Here is a 23,289-nt window from a genome sequence, read left to right on the forward strand (position 1 = left end):
TGTCTGTTGTGCTCAAGCAGCTTCATATGTTATTACATAAACTTTAAGGACTAGTTCGGCTTGCTATAAACCATATTTGTACACGGGAGAGATACTTCGCGATATTTTTATTATATCGTAATGTCGCTCCCTCACACCTGTGTTGTGAGTCGTGAAAACGACAATTTTACATGTTTCACATTTCCCGGCGACTCCGCTCGACGCTTCGCAGGAGATATTTCGAGGTCCCTTACACCTCCAACCTACGTAAGTAAATTCTTTTGAAAGTGGAATACCAAGAATATTTCTTTTGTTAAATGCTTTCCTTTTCTCTTAATTTAAATGTATGTAAGTAATACTTTTGTTCTAGTAGGTAACGAGTTTTGCAATGGGTTTACTTAATGTTATGTCATTTAATTATCACTGTCCTCCAGCACAGCCACGTCCCGCGACCGATCAAATTGTTCCTAATTTAAAAGTCAAGTTCATTGTAACCTGTTGAATTTAGAACACAACGATTATTCTTTTTTTTTTCATGAATAACTAGATTCTTTACTCGTAAAAAACTGTAATATAGTACGTCTGTAACTGTACGCATAGTGTTACTCTTGTAAAACTGCGTGCAACCACCAATGCGGTGGTCATCTTTCGTTTGTCACGGACTAATAACTGATAATGCTAAAGTTGTTAAAGCTCAGAAGGCTTTGATCCTGGAACTCTTTTTAGTAACAATGGTCGACATCTCCTTTGGTACCCTCGGATTCGGAATATTACTGTAGTTATTTCACTGCATTACGAAGTCGCCAAGTTCTTTAGTCTGTGAGACAGAAACTCCATGGAGTAATTGTGAGTACAGGCCTCCGTCATTAGATTATAGTCATTACCTTTGTCTTAGGCACTTCCATAAGCAATGTTATAGTAATACTGAACTTTAGCTGTTTGGTCGCGCACATGCTTATGGAACGGTAAGGTTTCTTAGGTATGTGCGCGGGGAGAATCGACCACTCAATTCCGTCAACTCCTACGGCGTAGTCACATTTGTCTTATATGTGTTATGCCACATATGTACTCGTATTACTAGAAAACCAATAAATACCTAAAATTCGTGTATTGTTAAAAAATTGTTTAGGAAAACGTATAGTGAGAAAAGAAGCTATATTTAGGCGAACCACCAGGTTTTCAAATCAAATTTCACTGCAAATAGTTGCCTTCGTTGTTGAAATACAGAAGAAAGAGAAAGCTTATTATCATAATGAGGTTTACGTTGGTTTCATAAATGAATGGTCTTCATTATTAAAAATGTCTAAAATAACTTATGGGAACGATTTCGCGAGTGTTCGTGTATCAAAAAAGGCTGGCAGGGAGTTGGGCGGCGCCCGTCGTGACAAATTGTATGGAGTCGTGGGCGGGCGTCTGGAGGCAGCTCCTTTCATGTCACGTAGCCCAGCCAGAGGCCGAAGGTTCGCTTTGTTCAGGTTCAAATAACACTTTTAGGTATGTTCCACTTTACATGTGATGTTTGATGGATCCGGTTTTTTGTTTATTTTTTTCGTCAAACCTGTACGGCTATTCATCTCCATGTATATTTAATCTGTGCCTTTAGAATTACATCAAAAACAATGTAACAATTTAACACGTAGTTTTCTAAATATACCTGTCACCCAAGAAATTTATGCAAATGTACACTTGACTCATTAAATTGTAAAATGAGTATTATCTTCCCCTTTAATGGGTTACGTCATTAATGACCGACATACTTATCTATTATGATGATTATCTTTGGTTTTTGATTTATATTTTATATATCTAACCCTATCTATTATAATTATAGACTATAGCGATCTAATAAAAAAGCGGATATTCCAAACGAACGACTGCTCTGTTCGTTTGGAATATCCTCTGTTATATAATTATATATGTAAATAATTTAAATATGTAAAGTAAAGATTAGTCGTAGTCTTAAAGTACTCAGGCAATGTAAATCGCTGTCTGTCGTTTAGAAAAAAAAATGTCCTTTTGATCTTTTGTTGTAGAGGATAAAACAAGTTAGTTAACATGTGTGCCATTAAGATGCGTTTAACACATATCTAAAATGCCTACGCCTCCGATCCTGAACTTTGGAAGAAGCTGATTTTTAACAACACCAAAAGATTTTTTTATTTATGTATATCATGTATGTATATCTTTAGGAAGGACAGTCTCGTTTATTTTATTTATTGATTTTTTCATGTTCTTTTTTCTTCTTTCATTCATCCCATATATCACATAATCTATTTTTCTACTTCTTTCGTTCCTTATTTTTCTCAATCGTTCAATAGAAAACACTAAAAGATTTGAAGAAAGTCGTATACTAATATATGAAGCAAAACCTATCTACACTCACAACTCTCTGTAGGTATTTTTAAATTTGCGGGTCCAATTTTGTACGAATACAAAACCTCATTTTAATAAAGTTAATGTACTAGTTATATCAAACTGAGGTCTCAGTGGCACCTCTCTTTTGTTATAATTACTTGCAATCGGCATTTATTTAAGTCTCTGAACAAAAAGTATCGCTTTTTACATGAGAAGTATTTTGTTATTTCCAAAGATGGCCACCGCAAAAGCAATGCCGCGCGACATTATATTGGTCAGTTCTTATCATTCGCTCATCGCGACACATTATGGCTCACAAAAAAAATCATAAAATGCCAAAAATGATCAAATCCGAAGTCATTATTCGGACCACCACGATCGAGCAATGCTTGTATATCCAACTTTACAGCGCGGCCCAAACACGGAATGCTACTCGCTTTAATACGAAGCGGGGTTCTTAGCATTATCTTCGCCGGTATCATCTTAACGGTATTGGGCTACCTGTCTTGCCTCCGTCCGCCTGTTTACGTGTCCATGTTATCGGCAGCGCTTTTGATAATGACGTCACTAATAGCATCACTTTCGTTTCTTAATAACGCCTTGATGAACCCAATACAGCATTACAGTTTATGTTCTCTTAGTGATGTATTCAAATTTAGAATATTTTTTGTTGCCAACTAATAAAGATAATAATGGGATACGAATAAATTTTATAAGCGATTTGGTATAGGTTTACAGTAACAAACGTAAACAACATGTACATTTATATATTTGCGCATAATTGTAAATTTAGTTACATATATAAATAAAATAATTACTCATATCAATACTAACATATATATATATATATATATATATTTATATATAAATATGTTATATATATATATATATATATATATATATTTATATTTATATTTATATATATTTATATATATGTTACATTAATAAAATCATCAACCGATCCATAGAGTTAAAACCTTTTAATTTTAAAAAAAGCAAGGTTTTAATTACTTTTCGCGGCGAATAAAAAATGTAAAAAAAAATTCCAATGCAGACTGAACTTAAATTTCTCCTTAAATGTATTTTAGCTGCATAAGTTCGACAGCATCTAAAGCAACTGCTATCATAAACTCCTGTAAAATTTATTCGAAAAATGCGCAAAATTTATACCGAATCATAATATACAAAGGTTTATTTCTATCGCCATATAAACCGATACTCTTATTGTGATGTTAAAATTTCACGAGTGTGCAAACTGTCTCAAAAAGAATTGCTTATGACAAAAATATTAAGTTATAAAAAATCTACGAAAGAGGTTTCAAATAAAAAATAAAACAAAGACATTATCAACCGAGCTATCTAAATTGCTGCCGAAATTTATAGTCGATACCACCGCGTCCATTCTTCGCAACTCATAATGCATTAAACTGATAGCGCATCAGCAAATACTCCGAGTTCAATAATTTCGTGAAACCTCGGGATCTCGCATACCCTAAACATGGTGGTGCCTCACAAAATTAATCACTCCATTAGCTATCTTAATCGAAAGTATTAAAACTATAATTCGTACGGCCTCCGTAAACGAGCGGCAAGGATAACTCTGTCAATTAACGCACGTGTGGGCGTGCGTACGAATAGATTGAAGTACAATTAAATGTTATCAATGTGTGCGTGTATAAGCTTTAACCCGTTGATAAAGCCCAATAAAAAGTTAAATTTAAACACCTTATCGCCGTATCGGAGTGGCTATTGGTGGTCGGGTCTTTCGGCACAAGGCATCCGTGGAGTAGGCGTTGACACTTGAAACTTTTTATAACGTATCAAATAGATTGCAATGCTAATTAAAGCTTGATCAACGTCGTCAGCCATAGTCCCATATTAACTGAAAGAATACCTCGCAGTTTACACATGCTTTTGCGGAGAAAAAAAGTAGTTTTGCAGTGGCGGAGCTAAAACAAAAACGGAAATTTATGTTTATACTCCATATGAGCTATTTGTCGCTAAAAAGTAGACAGTGTTTATTGTGCAGATGATACCTTGCAAATGACATTAAAACAAGTCTAAATGGTACTGATTAAGAGAGGATCATCTTTTTATAGTACACATGCACAACCAAACGAAGTGGGCGTTCTTTTGATGTTAAATAATACGCCATGATTATAAAACTCAATATTTTATTGTAGCTGACTTTATCCTATGCAGCATCGCGTGTGCTTACAAATTTATCAACAGACAAAAACAGATTCTTCTTATTATCTTTTGGTATCTAAATTATGATAGCGGCTTCCTTATTTCAGGATTTCGAGAAAAATCGAGAATCAAAAATTAAGAATACAAATTTTTTTATATTCGGAATTCCTTACCAACGACTAATTGTAAATATAAAAGTTTATTGATCATTAACCAGAATTTTTCAATACTATTCCATAATAGCTAATACATAAACTTAATTGAGGTACATATAATTTCATAAATATAAAATTAAATATCAAGTCCAGAAATGCAAGAATTTTTCGATACGAAAATGCTTTCTATAGGAAGCCAACCTCAAATTAACAATACAGACATAATTCGCTTTAGAAACAGACACACACTCTTGCAGATGGAATTTATTATTTATATTATTATTTATTACAATAAAAACTAACAAATTTAAAGTCTCTTAACCTTATGGTTATAGAAACATAGTGAAGAGTCAGTACTTAGGTAGAAATCTCTTACAGAATAACTTCATTAATATATTATTATAAAAGCGTGATGTCAGCAACTCGTCACAAACAACGTAACAATATCTTGGTAGATATCTTGATGAAGTCTCCGGCGGTTCAAGAGACAACTGTTTTCTATCCATCGGTGCATCTTTATTTATAATCCACCCACTTTAATTCGTCCGCCGTTTATAATATAACATACATTTTAAAAATTAGATTTTCAAAAAATATTTGCTTACTCTACAATAATCAATTTAAAAATAATTTTCTTTGCCTCGCCGAAATAAAATATGACGCCATTGACTTATCAAATGTAAAAGATAAAGTACGCATTTGCTTCAACAATACTTTAAAGGAGTTTTATAGTAGGTTTCTAAAGTTTTAAGGGCTTAGCGGTAACTAATTATAGAGAGAAAGTTATCCTTACTTCAGACGGACTTTTGAATCAGAAACTGTTCTCGGAAAAATATCTCGTCTGTATTGATACGAAAATATCATTATTAATCGTCTGCAAATATTTTAAAGAATATTTGTACTTGAAATAAATGTTATGAAAATAGAGGAATAAAGTGGTAGGTACTAAAATGTTTCATCTATATTATAATTAAATCAGTTATGCGTAATATTGTTTCTAAGTAATATTGCCAACTACAACTGTATTCAAATAAGCATTTGAAAATTTCTGCAACTTTAACATACATTGAATGAAAATTACCAACACAAGAACGTTCGAACGCAGTCTACCGCAGTGTATGTCAAATGGTCTTTAATGTCCGACAAGAACGTAATACAAATACAGGAGATAATACTGAGAGGTCGGTATCTACCGGCTACCGCGGCGGCGAGATGAAAGCGCGCTCAGATAGCGCTAAAACACTCATTTGTTTTGTCACCCGACCACCGACTAATGTGCCTTGCTCCTGCCGTGGCACAGCGAACCTAATAGCGACGCTTGTCATGGATACGGTATTTTATATTTCTTTGACTTTATTTACGAAAATATATCTAATTGTAATAACTAATCGGTTGACAAAACAATCAATATATTAACAATGAAATAACCCAAAATATATCTTTATTTTACGAAAGATGATTTAAACAATTCGTCACATCCAAAAGATGATTAGCTTCATGACATGTAGGGAGTCATTTAAACAATCCTTGCTTTCGAAAGAATCTTAAGGATTTTACACAAGTACATTATTACAGACAGTGTCTTCAATTAATTCGGTGCGTTTTGTTTTATCGATTTATAGGCGATACTTGTAAGGCGATAGCAACTCGCCGTTTAACCGCCTACAAATGTGTGATCTTATGTTTGTAGTACATCCTCTTCGTATGTAAATTCAGCTGCTCGATGTATTTCTGCATTAACAAAACGCTTAACATTTGCGGCCCGTTTATTTTGTTTCATTGTTGTTTTCTCTGCAATTGCGTTAGCCTTTTTAATTACAAATTAGTTTTCGTATACGGAAAATATTTACTAATGTTCATTTACCTTGTATATTTACTTTTAACGGACATCGCAGGCGCTGGATACAGGCTTTATCCAACCGGTCCTATTAGAAATCTATTTGGGAGGCCTATGTCTAGAAGCGGACCTCCTACGGCTGAAGTGATGAATGATGATGATAAATCGAGTTAAGTAGTCATAAATTTAAATTTATGTACTAAGAATATATTATAGCCATGTTTCGTGGAGAGACGGTAATTTTACCATAAAAGTTCTAGAAAATTTTTAAGTATAAAAGGTAAGCTTGGATAGGAAACATATAAAAGATATACGATGGCGGAAATTTATCTTGAAATGACATAATTCTTTTCAAAGTAGAGCAATAATTAAAAGAGCCGACCGAAAGAGTAATTGAACATAAAGAGATGGGAGAAGAAGTAAAAAAGAAACATTTCAATAAAAGAAAGACCTTAATCACAGTATAGGTATCTGAAAAAATTTGGTAACGTCTCTGAGAGAAGTTGATAATTATCAATAAATCTGTGTGGTAGCTTCAATCAAGCATTACTGTTCATAATCAATTCCTAAATATTGCAAATTACGTCAGCTTATATAAGTCAAAGCCAATCCGTTGACAGAGCAGTATTACTGTAAACGAGTAATGTTCAATAATTCCTGAGTCTGTACACTCCAGCGGATGAAGAGATAAGCGCCGGTTGCTGAGTGTTTTTTTATGTAAAGATTACAAGAGAACCTTTATTGACGGCCCGTTTACCTCTAACACCGGTAGCCGTTTGATCCGACCGAAAAATCGAAATTTTGAAAAGAGGTCCAAGGCGTTTTACGAGCGCACCCTTTACCGGTAAGCCTGTGCGGCACAGATGCACTCATTGTACTGTTCATTGTTGTTCATTTAACCGATAATCTAATACAGTTCGTGAGATCATAGCTTTTTGTATGCTACACGTCTGCAGATAAGTTTTTCATACGCATTAGTTCAGATATTAATGTTATGAGATGCGATACAATCACCAAATTTATTGAAATATTATGAATGAGTAAACCAAATTATAATATTTAGATAAATATAATCTGTTATTGGTTTTTTAATCAAATTTTAACACATTCGTTACTATACCATATTAAAATATAATGAAAATTAAATTCAGTCGTATCTTCATCAATATTTTTGTTTGTGTCATGTAAATGTCTTCCTCGGTTTATTTATGCAACTTGTTAAGAGTTCAACGATGCTTTTAGTCGAAACGATATAAAAAATTCAATCATAATTCGCGACGCTCGACTCGCCGGGACTATAAAGTGTATGTGTTTACGAGGGCCGAAAGTAAAACGAAACTAAATTTCCCCAAACCTCGATCCGTACGCACTAAAGCGGCGAAACCTGAGCGAGCTGTACTCCATTAATTGAATTGCAATAATAACAGCGGAATAAATTCTCATGAGGCCGATATAGACGGACCTCTAAAGAGCTCTTTATGCCAAACAAATCGGTCTCCTTTGAGAGGCTCAAACGCGCCGCCCGACGAACGACCGCGTTTTATTTGTCGTTATTTTGTTTATTGCGGTGATCGCGTAGCGGCTCAGACTCGACACTCGGCTCATGTCCTCTCGGAGACTCCTGTACTAGCTTTTTATTTTATCCCCACAACACGTATACATATAAAAGTACTCATTGCAGTATAGTGTACCTTTTTACGACCGCCCACCCCGCAGGCATCATAAATAAATTACTCTCTGATAATAGTTCATAACTTTATATTCATTGCTCGTAAATATTAAGAATACCTGTGATAGTAGAATTAATAAAAACAGGCAACTATTATTTATCTGCATGCATTATTTTATTTGATTTGTGTTATTTATGTTCGGAAGGTTTTAGATACAATTTAGTTCAAGCATTTCATATACAGTATGCTTGGTTACAGATGTAAAAACCTTAAAGAGTGTTTAATTTATTTGTCAGTCAAAATTTAAAGATTTTAAATCTGTTCCCAAACACTCTGTATAAAATGATACCTCTGGAACTCTATTCGGATGCGACAAGCCAGTAACTTCTGGCAAATAATATTTAAATCTACTATGTAGTAATCCGAATTTTAAAAAACCACTTTTTGTTATTATATGTCATGATAGTACAGTGTAGAGCAAAAATGCTATACATTTATTCGTTCAATCAATATGTATATATATATATATATTAAATACCTTGATAAATATTCATAATTTAATTATAAAGATACCGAATTAAAAAGTACATGCTTCCTTCTAGTATAATTATGTGTAATATGTCCAGTCTGTAATGTATACAATCATTGGATAACAGTCTCTGGTTTTAAATTAATATGTGCGTAAGCAAAACGATTAGTGCAAATTGAAGTTTACCATTAACGGGTACAATTATTGTTAGATGATATACATAATTTGTATTTATACGAATCCGGTGAAAGGTTGTCCTAATTTTAGTATGGGAAAAAATCAAATTAACTTAGTTCCGGATATCATCCCACGCATCTTCCAACTTTATAGTCTGCAAATGACTGTTTTGTGAATAGCTTTAGTTTGTTGGACTGTATTAACAGATTTCATTTATATATATATAACGATTTAAAAAAGATACCTTCAGTTCTAGGCAGTGTCAATATTTAAATTTATACTTCCATTGAGTGTTTTTCGTCATTTACTACTCGAACAGGTGGTAGAATAAAAAAATGTTGAACTTGAATCATGCAATATATTACTGTAATTTGTATGACTATTAAAATGCGATTAATTATCATCTCAATTTTTTTTAATGACAACGCACCAACCAAACAAGGTTTGTGATGGCTAGTAACAAATATATTTGATTATAATTTAAAATTATGTATCATATGTGCTTCATTAAAGTTAGAAAGCAGTACATTAAAGTGATCCAATCCGTCAATAGTTTGGGTTGCGTGGGCGCTGGGTCGATGGAACAAATTACCCAGGAGTCGCCACGGACCACCAGAAGCGTGCCTTTATCTATTTAATTGTAGGGCTTCGAACACGGCCGAGTTAATTGAGGCGCCCCGGCGGCCAAGCGCGCAAGATTAGCCCCCGATAGACGATTTACGAGCAACGCGAGCTGATAACACGCGGCCACTTTTAAACTCTCGTCCGCTTGTACTGACTTTTTATTTGTATGACAACCGGACTTAGAATTCATTGCGTCATCTGTATTGCTCCTTCTGAACTGTAAATTACACCTTTAATATTTATACGTGATTATTTATTTCATTTCTACTATATAGCAATACTACATGTCAGCAGAGAGCTAAGGCCATTACGCGTAACCACTCCATAGAGCGTGGATGCACAGACCGCGGTCGAATACTGGCCCACCGACAGTAAAAATAAACTCTAAAAACGTACATTCGAAAAATATTGAATTCTATTCCAGAATAAAACCAAAAAAAATTAATTACCTATACTTCTAGCGGTCGGCCCGCCAATCAGTTCATGATTTGCCCGAGTGGCCCCTAGTCTTAATAAGTCTGTGCAATCATGCCATAGAGCGACCACCTAAGATTTAATATCAAAAATTCGGCGGATTCACAATCATTTAAAACTCTAGTACACAGTGACCAGAGCTGAAGCTCCCTCGAGTTTACTTCTGTACCTTAATAGAGGTGTAGGCTAGGCGCCCTCTGTGCTCTGTCCCATTGAAACCGGGGCAAACGTAAGTCAAGTAAAAAGGGATGCAAAACGGTCATCTAGAAAAGTAGTACCAAGGTAACATTTTAAAAGATGTTGCGCTGAACCGGAAGGTATGAATATGGACCATCAACATTCCATAAAAGGGCTACTCCAGGGGTAGTCAGTCCGTGGTTCGCAAGATACATAAAAATTTTTGACTTCATTGCGGCTCTAAGATCGGATTAAGCTTCTCTGTAATTACATCTTTCAACTCAAAGCTATGAGGATGCCAACTGAGACGGATTTTATTTTTTTATGGTCACTTGCGAAATCCTTAATACATTAGAGGAGCCATTTATCCCCAAGTTTTATCATCACGTTATTTATAACTTAATAATTCAGAGACATTATATGAAATTGTATTTTAATACCGTACACAGTTGCCCAAAGATTTACTAATTTTGTGAAGCCTAGAGAAAAGCACAACTTAGCTAAATTTTTGATTCTAAAATTATACACATTGCTATATTTCTAATCTTCATTAATACTCTTATGCACATAGGTACAAGTAGATATATATAGGCTTAAAAACCTTCATAACAGACCTTCATTATATTTTCTTTTTGAAACTAACTTTACTTAAACTAAACAAGATTCAAATATCAAACTTGATAAAAATAATAAATAAAAACTGCAAGGTACCACAAAACTTTGAGAAAATTAATGGAGAAATTTATACGATACATAGTATCAATCCGGTGATACAGTGGTATGTATGTAGCGGCCACAGCCAAGGCTTTCCCAGGCCTTGCTACCATAAAACCTCTTTTAAGGCTAAGCGCCCTCTACACCCTACAGCCTCGTGAAATCTGCAATAGTCACTTGAGCAGCAGTAAAAGTTCAAAAAAAAACGACAGTATAGTGGACGATTCAGGTTAGCAATTGTTTTTATATTTCGTCGACTAACCAAAGGCAATGACGGGTTACGCAAAACTAAAAATATTTGTTGAACGAATATTACTAGAGCATAAATTATAAAAATCAAATCCTTTTAATAATTCAATAAATTATAGAATAAACATCCGAACAATATAGTTGTAAGATTTCATCTAATTCTTAAATTTTTACAACGTTCAACTGTAAATACTGTGGTATATTGATTTGTTATTTGCGACCTTATCTCTGAATTCAAACTATGCTTTTAAAAAGTATATTCTAGATCCTGGTAGAGATAGCGCCGCGTTGTTCACTTCGCTACATAATATCAACGAAGTAAAGTAAATCATACGTTAGGGATATGTATTATTACATTTCACTGTGACCCCTGGCGCTGCAAACCGTTGCATCCACATGCGGTTCGATAACTTTAAAACGTTCAAATTTATACCTTACTACGATGTTTTTAAGATACATGTTTTTCCATGCTCCCTGATTAATAATATTAGTAGTTGGGGTGACAGAACTAGGGTGCTTTTACAAAAGCATAGGATTAGTTCCAACGCCACGGTGAGCTTGGGGCTTAAGTTATTACGTCACATCCGTAATGGCCGCTAGGCCTGTTTTTGTTGCACGTATGTACAAATAGTAATAACTTAGTAAGAAACCTTTTTTTTTTCTATTGCAATTCGGCTATATTGACAACGCATAAACTGTTATATCGAAACCAAAGTAAGAAGCAGATATATTAAATATATATTCGCATCTTCTTTCCACAGTGCTTCTTGTAATAAAAGCATAATAAAAAGAAGAAAAAAAGCAATCTTTTTACTATATAATACAGGTAAGAAATAAATAAGGACATTGTTAATATTTCCCGATTGTATACAGTATGACTGGTTAAAAATGTAAAAGCTTGAAAGGGATAAAGATATGTCTTATTTGTCATCAAAAAGTTTTTACACTCACTTCAAATCACCTTAAAGCGATCACTCCGAAATATGTTACATGATTTTTTTTTCTATTGAAATGCGATAGGCCCTTACCTTCTGGCAATCAAAGTCTGGGAATGCTAGTAAACAATTATTAATTTTAACATGAATTTAGAATACGCCTTTTTAGTGCTAAATTATTAATATGAATTTATTTTAGAAACCATTCATTTTTGGATAGGATATACTATTGACTGCAAATGAGCTATAAGTTTAACCCTTTAAAGATTTAACTCTCATAACGAATTACCCTGTTTATATAGAGACCTTAGACGAGTAATGAGATATTTCTAGAAATCATATAAGAAGTCTTTAAACTATTATTTTAATACATTCTAACATAACACATGATAAAAAGCTTGTTTATAAACATTGTTTATATTTTTATTATTAACACTGGCTGTTATTTTTCTTAAAGCCATATGTGAAAGTTTAAAAAAAATGTATGAATGTATTCGGGTAAGGCAGCCGATCGAGTGTAGCCTATCGATGGTATCAGTCGGTGACGAGGGCGACAATGAGCGCGACTTGCGGCGCCGCCATTGGCCGACGTGACGTCACGGGGTCCCGCCCCGCTCGAATTACAGGATCAGTATGTCCGGTGTAATGCTACCTCTACCGCGACACTACTTGCCCGCTCCGATACCGTCAACTGTCAAAATTTGACCAATGCTGGACATGTTGGGTTACGCTCGGCTGACCTCGGTTTGGCGGTTATTATATTTCAATTTCTACGCTACCTTAACGAATACTATTATCTTATTACAAACGTAACTCAGATAAATAAACATTTAGAATATGAAAAACGAAATACGGGATTTATTTTTAAGTAGTTTGCTTACGGAGTCTTATTTGTAAGCTAAGTCGCACAACAGCTTACAGCCGTTCGGGGTATCTCTACGTGTTCGAACTACGGATAATAAGATCCTTAGACGAACAGAGGTATACATAGTCAAGCGGTTTGGCATGTTTGAGTAACAGTGCATAGGCCTCATATATCAGATTGTCGAGGCCTTTAAGTCCTGGAGTGGAGATAACATACCGGTGAGCGCAGTAAAAGAACATCTACTCTCAAAACGGATAAATGATCTTGTTAAGGTAAACGATATTGATAACTGATAATCTATGAGGACGGCCTATGTCCAACAGTGGGTGTCTTACGACTGAAATTATAATTATAAATGTTTAAAAACAACAGCGTGAACATCCCTATAAAATATGTTAAATTTATAATCTTCTATCTTTAATTTTTTTCCGTATTTTGATCGTATGTGCAACCTTTTGTTTCTACTTACAACTTTTGCGTATTAGGGATCTTAAAGATTCAAAAAGCTTGAGGGTTTCCCAATTCAATTGAATAAATAATGTAAGCTGTCGATCCTGACAGAAACTTGGGGCTTAGTTTACCTGGAGATACAAGCGTACCAAATGCGTTGTCACTGTAAAGGTCATCAGACTATCTCCATTTGCTCATATTATATTGTACCTAGTGAAAAAACATTGGTGTAATAAACTCCATATTAAATATGCAACTGACAAGCACAGAGGTAGCGTATACGTATAACTTTGTTTTTTTAAAATACTGTAGTCCGTAGTTTTAAAAGTAAGGCTGATTAAAAAAAGTCATGGGCACGAAATGTCATATCGATGAAACCAAAAAAATGCTATCACTGGTCTCAATCGACTAGAAGGACATCATATTTTGAAACCGCTATTGGAGCCCGTGCCCAAACGGCGTTTGACCAGTTTTTTAAACTTCTAAGAACTTGATTTACGCCGCGAAGGATGTAGGACCTCTCAAAAAATCAGCGACTAGAAAGCGCGCCGGATTCCTGCCATAGCAGGTGCGTGTCCAACCAGCATTCGCATCGATTTAACTCGTTATAGCGCTGCTATTTTAACAACATTGTTATTTAAAAATAAACAATATTTTTTTAATACTTCGTGAAACTATAGATAAAATTCAAACAAGGACTGTACGTGTAAAACATATTTAAAATGACATTGAAATAATAATCACTGATTTTTTTGCCAATTATTAATTGTATTATGAATTACAATTACTATTTACAGCAAAATATATTATAAATATATAATTTTAATTTACAGTTATAAAGCGATAAAAATATGACTGGTTAAATTTGGATAAAGGAGATAAAAGCTATAATAATCATTCGCAGAGCTATAATATTATAGCTGTGTAGCGAGCATGTTAACTGGACAGCTATATTTCGTGTTCCGATCAGGCGCAGTTTGTAATTGCCCCGTGGCGCCCGTCTGCATCCAGTTCTTGTTTCTTTTTCTACCGCCCACCCGACCGCCGTCCGTTGTACGATCGTCGCTTGTTGGTTTTGGGAATTAGCATGTCTTATTAGCATAACTGTCTGATAAGACTTGATTGCTGTTTTAACAGCTATCCGCGAATTGAAGTGACAAATAAAACAGTGGTCTGTTCATCTGTTTAAATTTCTTTTATAGATCTGAATTATTGTCGTAAATGCTGTCAACATAAATTTATTAATGTATAATACAAAAATAGCATTCTCTATTTCTTGCAATAACTTAAAATGGTTAATGCGCACATAAGCTTGTCAATGACAATAAAAAACATAATAAATCAACTTGTCATTAATCTATGGTACAACACTAGTATGATTCCACCTACTTATGTTAAAGTCTACTCTTTGTATATAGCAATCTAGATAAAAAGTCATCGTTTAAACCAATATAACGACCGTCGTATGCGTCTAAATCAATAATATTTTCAAGTTTGACGTTCAAGATATATTACTGAAGCTGGTCACCGAAATGGTAATATTGTTAAGGGAGTAAAATAAGTATAGAAGGCAAAAGGAGGATTGTGCATCATCTCGGGAATTTCTCAATAAGCGGTGCGTGGGGCCTGCGCGGGCGCCGCCCTACGGCGCCTGCGACGACTGCTCTTCCCTCCCTCTCTCTTGCGTAGCTGCGTCCCTCTCGCACGCGCGCGTGTGGCGGCCGCATACACAGCGACCTCTCGTCTCCTCGTTTAGCAGACCTCGCAGGCCATATCATTAATCTATTACGGCCTTACGGTGGGCTCGCGCATAAAAGGCAGTTTTTCGATTTTTTTTTCTTCTCTCAAACTTCGGTGAAAGGTAACGACTGCTGGGAACGATTTTCAGTTTTATGGCGCTTAATTAGAATGATTCCTACGTCCGACGGCGGCGGGCTGTCGCGCACCATGATGCTGTTTAATAACCACTATCTTAATGAATTTAATATAGTCTCAGCGTAGATTCATTTTATACGTTTCATTCATATGTTATATTGCAGAAGACTAAACGAAAAAATCGGCTCTACTATGCTAACATTTTTTTGAAAGTTTTTCATGAATGGAATTTTTTTCCTTTCTGTACTGTTATTTGATGTTTGTAAAAGACATTGAGCGGTACGTATAATGTTAAACCAAGTCTTTAATAGGAGCTTGACCACTGCCTTGTTCTAGTAAATATATATTTTTTGGATACTTGAACAAAAAAAAGGAGAATTCGAATTTGAATTTCCGATGTTATAACATTGATAACAGTCATTTCGTGAGATAAGAACCACCTTACAAGAGTCGTTAATTTATTCAACGTAAGGAATATTTCATGTTTCCAAAGTGGCGGATTCGAACCCGCCCGCGGCGTCGCGGAGTCGCGCCGGATGCGCGAGCGCATTCATATTTGTACAACTGCCAGCTAATTACATACTAAGAACAGAGTTTCGTGTTCGAACTGATTAATTTTTTTTACTTTGGACTTTCATTTCATGTAAGTGCATTAATAAACACTTATTAGATTTTTATTAAACTTTGATTAATCTACTACAGTTCTAATTATTACGTATGTATGCCCTTACATATTTATTCTTTTATATCAGCCGATAGACTCCTAATGCAAGGTATAGGCCTCCGCCAATTATCGTTAGAATGACCTGTCTTACACTCTCCGCATGCAATGACTTCCCGCGACATAATATCATCGATCCATCCCAGTAGAAGGCTTACTCATGTGTCTGCCGGTTCGTGGTCACCACTTGAGAACCTTTTATAATTATAATTAGAAGTGTAAATTGAAATGGTTGCATCATTATACTCGTTGTATATCTGGTATTCCTCTGTATGTTGAAGATCGTTAAGAAAATACTCGGGATACCAGGATCGAGGAGATCCGTTAACGAATCAACGAAGCCTAACGGATTACCAAGTTGAAGTGGCATTGGGCAGGCTACATAGTGGGCAGAACAGATGGTCGCTGGGACCTAAAGGTTCAAGAGATGAGACCAAGAACACGTAAAAAAAGCGTAGAACGTCCACCCAAAAGATTGGCAGACTATCTTACCAAGACGACCTTAACAATAGTCAATTGTTGCAGCAAGACGGCCCGTATCTAGGCCACCTTCAACAGGTTTTATTGGAAACCTATTTGGGGTCTGTGTACAAGCGTAGACCTACGACTGAAAAGATGTCATTTTTAAATTTATTAATTTTCGTTGTTACCAACCTTGGCAACATTAATGTCTTCACACAATTTCAAGCTCTATCATCGCTCATTCTCGACTTTATCTACGAAGGTCTGGTTTTGAGAAAGCTACAGCTATTTTATCTAGTGGACTAATAACGATTAGCTTATGATGGATATTAAAAACGAATGGTATAACGCGCTCTTAGTTTAACATTAAAAAAATGTGCATTACAACTGCAATTTTTTAATTTTTTTTCGTGGCAATTTTCTTTGATATTATTTTGATATCAGATTCATGTTACGCTTTATCAGCACAACGTAAAAGACGCGTACGTACTTTAACTCCGTTACTTCGTTCTTTATATCAGATTTAACTACTACCAAAATGTATGTTTTAATTTAAGACACACCCAAGTACAATTTTTGTTACCTCAGTATAAACCTATCCACCACATTAAGACAATAGCTTGACGCAATTACGGCAACAATAGCGTCAAATACAATACTATAAATAACCATGTAATGTTTCAATAATTGGGACAATAACGGCCTTTCCTTAAAAGTGTACCCTGTTTTTGTTTCGTTTTGCAGATGTCGTTTTTCTTTTAGTTTTTGACATAAGTACATGCGCATATCTCTAACCTTTTCGTAACCGTGTTAAATACTTACATAATTATGTTATGGTATCATTATTATAATTCCGCAGCTAAATAAGGCGTACTGTCGATGAATTTTTCACCTCGATTGTACATGAATGAACGCTCATAACGCAGGCGTAACTATTTTGTTAAACACAGCACACGACTTCCCCGGTTATTAATGGCCCAAGTCGATGCCTCGGAACCGGTCCGAAAAAGATATAACCGACGGCTATAATTCTGACAGCTGTATTATGCAAGATAAATATCATTTATTGGTATAATTTTACACACGGTCCAACTTGCTGCACTTCCATCTTGTTTGCCATAGATAAATAAACTAATATACACTTCACCACTTTAAAAAAATAATAAATTAAGATATGTAGTATATGTATCGTTCATTAGATTCTTAACTGACAAGTGTATGTTTTAGAAAGAAAAACAAATAATGTAATTGTTTTAAAAGACTGAGACGTTAAAGTTATAAATAAGAAATCACCAAAATCATAAATTAAAAAACAAATTGTTAACGAGAATTGAGAATACGGGCAGAGCTGTCCACGCCCGAGCCAGCGCCATTATTAAAGTAATTTAGCACTCTCTGAGCTCGGCTGCTCTGTCGACTGTGTTTGTTTTGCGGGCGAGAAGTTGGCTCAACCTATTATTACCGTCTCGTTATACTTTTTACCGCCAGGAGTGGTCAACACTCGGCTATTCAAAAACTGAAATACGCTTTTGAGCATTACGAAAATAAGTATTCAAGTGTCCATTATGTTTTATGTTTGCATATGAACATGCGTTTCCACGTTAAAAGATTTCTTTAAATACGCCTACGCACAGTTTAACGTTCGAATTATATTTGATTTAATCTACTAATGTATTGTCACTAAATTTGTGTAACTAATTGATATACATAGAACGAGTTCAGATAGAATCTTCTAGAAACATACTTATACACAATTCATGTATATGTTTAAATACATATATGATTGTGAAAAAATCTGACAGCGATATGTAGGATATATTCTTTATTAGCAAAAATTATTAACAATGGTAAGAAATGGATATCAACACATATGAAAGATTTTTACATAAGTAAAGGCTTATCGCTATATCTCTGGAACCATGAGACTTGAAGAGTTGAAATTTGGTTGGAATATACCATTTGCCACCTAAAGATCAGCGAAGTACAGTTTTAGCAAGTTTCGTATGCCAGGAAGTTTGGGGGAAGTTAATTAAATTCACGAAGCGAGTGGAGGATAGCTAGTCTATTAACAAGAGTTGATGATAGTTATTAAAATTTAAATACGTCATCAAAAAAGATCCAAATGTTGACAATTTATTAAGTCAACATCTACTCGCTTCTTGCCGGAGGTGCGGACACGGAACCAGTGAAAACGTGTTATTATTAATAATAATCTCAGTTATTCAAGTTATCCCGATGCGGAGTATAATGTTAAGTTATCGGCAATCGATTCTAAGAAATATTTGTCTTGACTTAAATTGCGTTCGGTAATGTCGAGCGTGATTGTTGACCACCCGCGTCGTTACATAGACCGTCTTTAACGAATAGCTTAAGAAAGTCTAAATTCATCATCTTTATCATGTATAAATTCATTTATTAAGATTGAATCAATAATAAAATGATTCATGTATGATCCATCCTTATATATCACCGGCAATGCCTAAAACTAAACTAATCTATATCACTATGGATTTTCTTCCCGCTTCCTCTCACCGTCAGGCTTATCTCGCCTTTATTCTTATCATACTAAAGTTCATTTTTCTCACCTTCGTAGGAGCTCATCTATAACCAAAGTCAACGGATGTTGTCAAAGTTGCTGTGGCCCAATCCAGTGCCTAGTGCGCCAAGAGATCCCCACTCAGACCATTTGGTTAGTAGAAATTTTGATTTTTAACCTGACTCATTTTAAAATTACTTTTCCTTTTATTTAATTCCTCGTTCAAGATATTTCAAATACTTCTTTTTAAAATTTTAGCCGTAATTAACAATTTAAAAATTCATTATCAAACTTAAAATATATAGTTACAAAAAATATACGAATTGCAAATCTAAACACTTGAGGATATATAAAAAAACAATTTGCTTATAATATAAAACGGTTCACATTTGCGGCCAGGGTTCGCAGACAGTTGGCAGACTATAGGCATTTTAACAAACACCATTAACCATCTAATTTAAAAAAAATAAATGATAATGTAACGAAACAGCCGTCAAAATAACTCATGTTCCGATGACGCCCCTAACTAGGCCTCTTAAACATCGTTTGAATAACCTTTTTTGGGCGCCAAAAAAGTTGATGTTCAAAATCATAGCGGCAGATGTTAATGATTCTATTATTTATGGTTGCGCCTTGTCTATTATATTTTTTTTTTCCAACGGTAACTGGATGCCTATAAACGGGAGATCGCTCGGCCGTGTAATTCTGTGTATTGTGGATAACGATTAACAAATAAACACGAAAACTTCACTGGTGGGAGAGTCGTGAGGTTTTTGTTCTTTTATTGTTGCATCTATATTTAAGCTGTTCCTGAGGTATCGTTTAGAAATATTATTCAAGATCATCACTGAAATTAGTATGACTACCTTTAAGCTAGTAAAAAGCTACAATTACCAAGCTAATAAAAGTCTATAGTGACTTTCTTTTCAACTGAGGCCAGAATTAAAATAAAAAAAATCATACTCAGTTTTTACATGTAATAATTAATCATACACTAAAACGTAATTTTAGGTAAACATTTCCAAAATGCTGTAATGTGCGTGAATAGATCAATAAAGAGTTCTATTTTCGAATTTAAAAAAAAATTAAATGGCCAGTTTGAAATACTTCGTGTGATATTTACAGATTTTAATTAACGGTCTCACCAAATACAATAATCTCCTTATTATAAAAGATGGTGTGTAAACGCTAGTTGCGATTGATTACAATAATGAATACTTCCATTTTCTAATTGCAATGTTTTTATTTTTTAAGTGGCCAGTTCTAAAAAGTTTAAGTATCAACGTACTTACACTTGCAATTATCATCATAGGTCTGATGTATGTCTATGTGTGTTGGTCTTTATTTGTATAATGCAATAAAATATTTTTTGCTGTCATAACCAAGGTCTTCAGTTATAGAAATACAGCATTTTCTATCATTCAAAATCTTGCAACTTCTATGTCGACATACCTATGCTAGGCCACTAGGGCATCTTCGGGAAATGATTTGTTATTCCGTATAACATCGATGTTTTCCTTTAAAATAGTTTCACCCTTGCTTTCCTTTTCCCGACGGTACACGATCGATTGAACTAAGGGTTACCTACATGTGAACTCAACGATGTAGACGCAATTTACTTGAGGAGCCAATTTGTTACTTACGAATATTAGCTTACTTCTGGTTATCTGTTTTGATGTATGATCTAATAGAGATTAGACACTTCATCGACATCATAATTTTCACTGTTTGACACAGGACTCCCTCCAAAGAAGTAAATAATATCCAATAGTACAGATAAGAAACGGTCGACTTCCAATGATCTGAACAAATCCATCTGTCCACCTAGAGAGCGGTCGTACTACGAAGAGTTTGCCTGTTCGTGGAATTCACTCCAGAACCTTAACGTTCCAGTGACTATCTGTTCTGCGCGCTATATGGCCTGCCCACTGTCATTTTTGCTTACCAATTCGCTTTCTATATCGATTACTATAACTCGTTTTCGAATCTACTCAGTCTCGGTTCGATCTCATAGAGAGTAAGAGAGTAAGAGACCACTTTCCAACGCCGTAAGTCATCACTGCTAACATGTGTTGGTTGTAGAAACATGGTCTTAACTTATCCTTAGCAATATAATGTAAAAAGGAGAAATGAGAAAATAAGTAATAAATTAAGCATCAATCAATAAGAGATTTATCTGTAGATGATTTAGATTTAGTGTTGAAAATGTGACATACACTTTACAAATGGCAGATTTCTAGCTTCCCTAGTTGATTTCATTGTTTGAAATCATAATAACTACAACTTCGTCACAAGTAAGTCTGAGTCACTTGTCATCACATGATTTCTAGTTCTTCTCGTCTCTATTAAGTATATGATTATAAGAATTTCTTGCACAAAATGACGCCAGCAACTTAAGGCTTAAATTCAGAGATCTTAATATCCGGACATGATCACATTTAAAAAATAAAATTCGAGCAAGAATATTTACATTTTCGTCAAATAAATTATAAATTAATGATAATTCATTCAGCAAATCGATGTAATAAAAAGTATAATATTTTTTGTTTTAGCAGAATTAAACAACTTCAGAAATCAACAAGTTAACTGTTTGTATCTAACAATAATTGTTGCAAGCCGAATAAAAAAATTATAAGAAAAACATCGCGGTTAGTTTGACCACTAAAACTGCGGACTTATCTGATTATGATGTTATTGTAACACTTTCTACACACCGATAGTGTATATTATTGTTATCATGTTAGCTTTATTACATAAACTAGGCCTCGCTTACGTCTTAGAACTTCCTGCCTATAATGTAAAACATGGTTGGCCAAATTCCATTGTAGTACGAGACTTTTTTCTAAGTTATAAATTTTCCACTGGCCGCTATTGAATATAAATTTAAAACGTACAGATGATAAATTATGTTGATTCATCATAATCGTCCATTGCTGGGGATATAGAACATCGGTATCCCCCATAGTTTTCCAATAGGGGCAATTGAAACCTTCTTGCATCCAACGTCTAAAGAAACGCCTTCTTTTTATTTATTTAAAACATTTCATTAAAAGTACAAAACATGTGTTCATTTTCCTTTTTTTAATTATTCTTTAAATTTTAAAAATTTTAGGTGATATCACTTCTATGTAGTATTAAAAATCAGTGTTTGAATTTAAATTGAAGTAAAATAATTCACATAAATACGTTGCACTGACTTTGAAAATCGACAGATATTTAAAACCACAAGTGATCCTTCAAAGAGAGCCGCATGTGGCTCGCGAGCCGTTGGTTGATGGCCCCCCTTGATATAGAACGTTATAAATGTAACATATCACTGTATTAATTCACCATTAAATACGTAAAACATGATTATCTGCTTCGAAAGCATGTCAGTTAATCATGCGTTAATTACTGTGAACGTTTACGAATATTCAGAGTTAGATTTCTGATCGACAGACGAGGTGCTCAGTTAATTCATTAGCAATCTCACTAATGGGCAAATGCCTAACACATATTTCAACAGCTCTTGGACTGTGATTTATACGTTAGTCCACATATAAGGCTGTCGTCCAACTCTTTGGTAGGTTAGCGTGAACGGATCGATTTTATTTGATAGATTTGGTGCAAATAATTTATAAAAAGACCATTACAAAAATATAATTATTATTCTACGCGGTCATATACGCACTGAATGTTGCTATTTACTGTTATAAAATTGTACTTATTTATTTATATATTCGTGCAAGTCGTGTGTTTTTAATTACGTATTTGAAATTGGTAATAGAGAAAAAAAATAGTGTACTTTTGATTTCAATTATTATAGACAACTACAACGGCTTGATCAGCATAATTAATTTAATATAATGCTTTTTACATTTACAAAAACGTAAAAATACATGGACGGTCTTATCATTGGCATCGAACTCTTTGGAACATTTCTTTTTCATTCCCTATAGAATTGATAAACTTTAAAATTCTAATGAAAAATGGATTTTGAAATCGATGATTCCATTATGGCAACATTCTTTAAAAACTTAGTTACCGTTTTCTCCTATTGGAAATGTTTAGGGGAGACCTATATCCAGTAGTGAATGTCTTACTGCTGAAATGATGATGATGTTTATTAATCATCTGCTGAATAAAAATGTTTCGCAAACATGCAAAATGAACATTCTAACCTCTACACGGTTGAATGTTTACCTTATCATTTTTGTTTTTAGAACGTGCCAGTTATAAAGCATGAACTTTGACCAACGCATTCATAAAGAACGTACACTATTCATTTACATCATACATGAACGAATGAACTAATAGAAGGCTTTCTAAACTGAAA

At 34.4% G+C, this 23,289-nt stretch overlaps 1 protein-coding gene across 6 annotated transcripts in view; it reads left to right on the forward strand.

The window, feature by feature from the left end:
• The window catches only part of LOC137924038 (optomotor-blind protein-like), a 135,826-nt gene that overhangs the window by 73,008 nt on the left and 39,529 nt on the right, over positions 1 to 23,289 (forward strand). For 4 of the 6 annotated variants that reach the window (XM_068767340.1, XM_068767343.1, XM_068767342.1 and 1 more), the window contains exon 4: positions 19,032 to 19,127. The exons of the other annotated variants lie outside the window; for them this stretch is intronic. In XM_068767340.1, coding sequence (XP_068623441.1) covers positions 19,032 to 19,127 — 96 coding nt within the window. The remainder of the gene's footprint in view (positions 1 to 19,031; positions 19,128 to 23,289) is intronic. 6 annotated transcript variants of the gene reach the window in all.

The sequence above is a fragment of the Battus philenor genome, unplaced genomic scaffold (assembly GCF_028537555.1).
Source record: "Battus philenor isolate CCGP_79_NKW_IND1 unplaced genomic scaffold, ilBatPhil1.0.hap1 SCAF_23, whole genome shotgun sequence".
In the NCBI taxonomy this organism is placed as follows: domain Eukaryota; kingdom Metazoa; phylum Arthropoda; class Insecta; order Lepidoptera; family Papilionidae; genus Battus; species Battus philenor.